Below are 6,766 nucleotides of genomic sequence, written 5' to 3' on the forward strand. Positions count from 1 at the left end.
TTAGAGGTAGTGTTGAACATCTGCATGCAGAACGACACATTACATGTTTATTTATACTCTGCGTGCATTCCTAATAAATATGCGGCTATTTGGTAATTTTTTTAAGGGGGACTTGAAAATTTTCGAGGGTATTGAGGGGGGGATCTGAAAAAAAAGATTTCAATCGTGATTCATCCAGCCCCCCCCCCCCTCACCATTGTTTGAACGCAGCCTAAGTGAGACTCAGCCGCCCTATGCCTAATCCTGAAAAGTGTGAGGTCACAGGAGCATCATACTTTGATTGTGAACAGTCTCAAGAACAGGTGGATTGCAAAAGTATGTCATGACCTCACCTGACCTTTATATGACATTGTTGGTGTACACTGTACACCACTTGTCATTTTGTCCTAGTTGTTGTCCCTGGCAGTGTCTTGTTGTATAGGTCAAGCATGCATATGGTGTTTTAAAATAAGGAGTGTTGCAACCTATTTTCCATGACAAAAATTCACTCTTCTTCCTCCAATGTAATAGCAAATCAGTTTATTTTACATGTAAATACCGGTATAAGCTTATCTCACCAGCCATACACATACTAGCTAGACAATTAAGGCACATTTTTTATTCACATTTTTAAAGTCATTCAAAAGCATCTGCTATTATTGCAAGTGGTTCAGCTAAATCTGACAATATCTACATTTAAACCATGTTACATTGAAAAAATTTCTCACATCTTTCCTCAACATATAAATTATGTCTTTCCAAGTGTGACCATTTAAATTTGGTCTAAAACAGTTTACAGCAAAAGTATGTTCTCTCTAGACCAATGTCAAATTTGCACTTTCACAGACACACCTATGATTGCACAGTCAGCTTTTTTTTCAATCATGCTTACAAAGCACACAGAAACAAATTCACAAAATAAAATCCTAACAACCGCATAAATTTTGAAGGGAAAACCCGACAAGAATTTGAAACAATAACAAACAACCAGGTTGGATTTTCTGTTGTAGTTGTACAAGACGACAACACAAGCTTGAAATAGTGAAGAATGTTAACCACATAAATTCAGACAAATTGTAAGAAAACAATTTCAACAATTGTCATTTGCACAAATCTGTATGCACAGCAGGAACATCTCTGTCACTAGCAAGAACCCTGTGTCACGACTTGAGTTTTTGCAATGCAAGGTTCTTCAGCATGAGAGGAGTCAAATAATGAAGACCTGGTTTTCCTAATGAAATTTCTTTTGATGAGCTGTAGGATACTAATGATAATGTAAATGCTCCTGTATACAATATTTCATTTAAAATGATAAACACAGAATTCACAAGGGACAACATCAGGAAATAACAGTTGTCAGCATTTGTGCTAATGTCTACTCTCAGTGACATACATGAAGATCATCATTACAACAATGAAAAGTGTGACTGTGTTTTGGTAACAGTAAGTCCTTCCGTGAAGGACTGACATGGGTACATACATTGTACAATCAAACACTGGGAAAGCCAATCAGAATCTATGTTTGAGATTAACATATTTATATGAATGCAGAGTCATGGCTTTGGAAGAAAAGCACTTGAAATTAAAAAAAAATTACATTTGAAATTGAAGATATAAGAGTGGTAAGTATATTTAGTAAGAGTCTCCTGTGCATATACTATTAGGGTTTGTAGACTTTGCCTACTTATAGTCGTGCGACATTTTCACTTTTGTTTCCTAAAGTTGGCTTTAAGCATAACATCTCTCGAATAAAATTTTCTATGTAATGGCTACCTGGTTGAATTTGACAGGAGTTTAATTGCACCAAAATGAGTTGCCATCAATTTTCTGAAGAAGACTTGAAAAATGACGGATATGTCGGAAACGCAGGATAACACTTTGAGCAACTGGAAGATAGAATCAACAAACTGACGCACATAAAAGTTCCAACTGATGATCTACATCTCCATTGAGAAGAGTTGATCCTCTTCATCTTGGAATTGCTTATTTTTTGTGTGCCTTTTCTTTCTCTTGCTCTTTGGTTGCATACTTTGTAAATAACATGAGTCCAGCAACAGATGCAAGTCCGATGCCCATGTATGTTAGAAAACCATTGACCTGCAAAAAAAAAAATTAATAAAAAACATGAGCAAAATCAATGAAACCGGAGAATCTTCTCTTCTAATATAATCAAGCAATGAGAATACTAGTCAATTTGACAAACTGAAAATAAGTAAACTTTATTAGATCATTGTTGGTTTCAACACATGGACGTGAGGGGTGACGGGGAGATCAGGTTTTACATCTTTCAAATATATCATTTGGCATGCCCGTTCCAACCGGTTAACCCGCTACCTTGATCGAGCAACAACATGAAAGGAGAAGAGTGTAGGATGTATACAGCTCATGTTGCACTGTTTAAATCCGAAAACACTGCTAAGCTTTGTGCTCGTTCAAGAAGAAATGTAAATTTGCATATTAAAGAACTCCATCTGTGATGATCATGGATCGGGTTATAACTATTTGTCAACTGGTTGTGAATAGTGTACATGGAGGTATATATGTAATGAAGAAACTGTGCAGCAGGATCAACGAGTGCTGAACCTGACCCTAAGTTTCCCTTCCACCACAAACACACCACATGCACCAGGATACATGTATTGCAATTGATTGTGTCAAGATACCATTAGAGATTGGTTACTGTAGTATTCAGTAAACGAAACAAATGGGATGCAAATGAACTGATTCACCTTATAAGATAACCTCTCTTTGATATGTAAACATTTACCAAATGCGAGCTAAAAATCATTTTGCTTGTTTTGCTGTTTGTGGTCATTGTCTGAAAAGACATACAGACATTAGATGTTACAAGGATTGATCTCTGTTTATTTTGTTATTGAAATTTTATAAATACCAAAATGATTCTGATATATGTATATATATATATGTGTATATATATATATATATATATATATATATATATGTGTGTGTGTGTGTGTGTGTGTGTGTGTATATATACCTATATAAAATCAAAGAAGCTTAGAATTCTACAAAATGTGGTAACTACGACTACCACAATGGATACACAATCTGGTCTCCACAGTGATTCTATCTGTTTGTGACGGTCAATGGAGGTACAGGTGCAGGATTTTACCTAACCTTAGCTCTGCATGGCAGGGTTACTGGCATTATACGGCCTCCCACCGTGCTGGTGGGAGGCCGTATAACGCCCGTAACACACAGCCCTGCCATGCAGAGCTATTACATTGTAAACCTAACCTGTACATCATGCTACATGTTTTGCATATGTGTAAAACTGCCAGTTTTTGAAGTTCACAGATGTATTACTTGGAGGTTTGTACTTCGCCAGTCATGAACAGCTAACATGTAATTTCCCATATTCATCTTAATTTCCTAAAACACGTTAACACCACATGCAAGAACACCTATATAGTTAAATATTTTAAAACTGGCTGCCTCTGTGCTTCGTTTTGTTCTGATGTTTTTCTTGGTCCATGGCTTCTTTCAGTTTTTCACTGCACTAGCACCAGGCACGAAAATGTTAGCGGCGGTGTTCAAACAGTTATGCTTTATCACACACTTAAATTTACATTTAAAGTGTAAACATAATATGGTACTTTCACTTTCGTTTCAGTATTTTCGCCAGATCTTACGGACAGCCTTATGCTGTTTGCCTGGGGTTGTGGTGTGCACCAAAATATAACGGACATCACGTCCTGCCCCGTTCTACCTATGACCGAGTTATGAGACACCGTACACCACAGAGCCATGTTTACCTCAAAGTCATGGTGAAGATCAAATACAACGGAATAATTACGCTACCTGGCTGCTCTCTTTCTTGCCATATCGACACCATTTGGCGAAATGCTCGCAATTGTTCCACAGAACGTTGTAGCCAATTTCGCCGAGGCTCGAGAACGCTCGCTCGACAATCTCTTCGACAGAGGCCGCAGACTGACTGCCATCTTTGTCGTTGTTGATTATCGCTTTACAATCGTACACGATGTTCCAGAAATTCTCACACTTCACTTTCGCTTTGTTGAACTGCTTTCCCCACACAGAGAAGACGTGTTGCGGATTACCTATATCATCGCCGATACCGTCATTTTCACCTGTGAGGTGCACTACCTGTCCGTCGCCGACATATACTCCCCAATGTGAATACCAGCCGCGAGTGAACTCGAGCAAATCTCCGGGATTGCAAGAATCCAACACAGTTTGGTTGTGCTTACCATAGCTACCACTACCAGAACGTGCAAGTGCTGACATTTCGAATGTGTCGTCAACGCGTTACACCCAGTCGCTTGCCAAGCACTACTGACGAGTATATGTTATATGTTCCTTGTTGAGTGAAAATACCATGGCTCTTCTTCCGGTAACCGTTCACAATGTCGGGGAAATTCATGACGAAATTTCTATATTTATCCACCAATGGCGTCTTACATAAAAAAATGTGCAAATATTACCTGTGGCTGTTTAGTCCATTCACAGGCCGCGTTATAAACGATATGGGAAACAACAATGGGACGATCAAATAAAGCAAAAGATTTCCTGTGGTTTTACGACTTATCCGGACACCAAACATGCTAATTACCCAGCAACTTCGCTAAAGTTATTGAGACTTTGTGATCAGTAATTACCAAAGCACTTTGGTAATTCACCTCAAAGTTGATACTTGATCTGGCTGCAGTAGGCCTAACTCCATGGGTGGCAAAGTGTAAACACAGACGCCGACAACTACAGTGCATGCAGTGATAGCATAAACCAATTTGAGACATGAGTTTGCACTCGAAGTATTCAACAGTGTACCCATACAAAAAATTGCTGAACAAAGTGATGAATATGGCACAGGACAAATGCAACTTGCATTGCAGTAAACCTGCCCACTGCACCAAAAATATTTCTGTAACTTCAATGGACATCATGTTTGATTGAACAGTCCTACTTAGTTACTAGTAAATACTTTTCCGCTCAATTCGTGCTGATTTAGGCACAATTATTGAACACCACTCAAACTTTCAATCACTTTCCTAAATCGACTTACACCTGAAGAAATTGTAAAGGAAGCTAGAATATAGAAAAGATTTTCAATCTCTCTATCTCCATGAACGGGCATTCCTCGATCACATTTATGCTGATAGACAACCATTGCTAAAAGGCAGCAAAACTCAGCAATGAGTCCAAGCTAAACTGACACAGTATTTCATATCCCTGCATCAAATGATATTGAAAACACAATCCCATCAGTGACATTTCGTAAAATTTTCACATGAATCATATCTTGAAATAAAAAAAGTGAAACAAAGACGTCTTGTACTTTGCCGATCAACAGCACAGTGTGAACTGTGAAGTGGCATCTGCATTGCCTGCACGTAAAAGCAACTCAGCGTACTCAGTATCAAATGGTCTGCAACTTATGAAAACAACAGCTGGCAGTGAAAGTTGTAATAGTCACCGGTAAAAAAACTCTTCACAGATGAAGGGATAATGTAAAAACTCTTTACAGATGAAAGGATAATTGCTATAATTGCTTCAAACCGAATGAAACTGCAGGTTTTATGGGAGGAAAACCAATGGCAGATGTGCGGAGTGGGACTATTCTAGTTGACGGAGACGGAGGGTCATAGGATTATAAATAAACTGGATAATGTAGGATTTCCCTCACAATGCTGAAACAGGAATTCCAATGTCCCCTTGTTTTAAAGTTAGTAATAGTTTTTCTGCTCTGAAAAGTAATTTAACAAACCCTACCGACCCATTATACTCTCGTAACCTCTCCTCTCCGTAGTTTAGTTTTACATGTAACACGGACGAACAGCACACATGTACATATGTTGGTTTTACTGAGGAATGCTGTTCAGTGGAATGCCAACCCCTGGTAACAAATTAGTTTATGGCACTAGTATGATACTTATCAGTGACTTTGTATACACATTGTGTACCCCATGGAGCACTCACGCAGCCAGATCAAGTATCAAGTTTGAGGTGAATTACCAAAGTGCTTTGGTAATTACCGATCAAAGTCTCAATATCATCAGCGAAGTTGCTGGGTAATAAGCAAGTTTGGTGTCCGGATAAGTCGTAAAAGTATCATGTATTACAATTTACATGGTATGACCCATGGCTGAAAAAAAAATTAAACCACGATTAACAACTACATATATATATATATATATATATATATATATATATATATATATATATATATATATATATATATATATATATATATATATATATATATATATATATAGGTACAGAATCCGTCACATGCACAGTACAGGTCAACAAGGTAGTTTTTTGTGGTCTGTTGTGCACATAATGCATATTTGATTTGTCACTATTGACGACTTGCTTTTGAGAAGATTTTAAGAAATACTGTCATGAAATTATGGAAAAAGTAAATCTAAATAAAAAAATATGCCTGAATGTTTCATTCAGTATCGTATGGGGTAAGATCTATTTTAACTGTTTTTCTACAATCCATCCCGGACAATATAACATTTCCATAGAGGATTTTTCTGCTCTTTTTTACATGACAAGTTTCCCAGTTCTCTTTGAGGTCAAAGTTCAATTTGTGGAATTCCAAAAGTATTATATATTAAAAGCTGACAAAAGCCATAAGCTTTGTAGTTCATGTTTTACGTTTCATGCTCTTGATTGTCTTATATAAAGTGAAACTCAAGACATACCACTCTGACAAGATGGTATGGCAAAGGCCTACCCTTCCATTTCATTCACCCATGGAGCTAAGAAAGGAGCTCCAAGATTCACCTATGCAAAAGGT

At 37.5% G+C, this 6,766-nt stretch overlaps 1 protein-coding gene across 1 annotated transcript; it reads right to left on the bottom strand.

The window, feature by feature from the left end:
* Positions 1-504: 504 nt before the first annotated feature.
* On the bottom strand, positions 505-4,398 carry LOC139150112 (phospholipase A and acyltransferase 2-like). The gene is made up of 2 exons (XM_070722284.1): positions 3,802-4,398; positions 505-2,076 (listed from the first exon to the last, which is right to left on the bottom strand). The coding sequence occupies exons 1-2, from the start codon at positions 4,246-4,248 to the stop codon at positions 1,963-1,965; spliced, it is 561 nt and encodes a 186-aa protein (XP_070578385.1). The 5' UTR covers positions 4,249-4,398; the 3' UTR covers positions 505-1,962.
* Positions 4,399-6,766: the final 2,368 nt, after the last annotated feature.

The sequence above is a fragment of the Ptychodera flava genome, chromosome 14, assembly GCF_041260155.1.
Source record: "Ptychodera flava strain L36383 chromosome 14, AS_Pfla_20210202, whole genome shotgun sequence".
Lineage (NCBI taxonomy): Eukaryota > Metazoa > Hemichordata > Enteropneusta > Ptychoderidae > Ptychodera > Ptychodera flava.

Excerpts from the sequence above, each read along its gene's own strand:
- LOC139150112 (XM_070722284.1), bottom strand. The coding sequence starts at position 4,248 with ATGTCAGCACTTGCACGTTCTGGTAGTGGTAGCTATGGTAAGCACAAC. Across the intron at positions 2,077-3,801 it reads GCAAGAAAGAGAGCAGCCAG|GTCAATGGTTTTCTAACATA; the intron begins GTAGCGTAATTA and ends TTTTTTTTGCAG.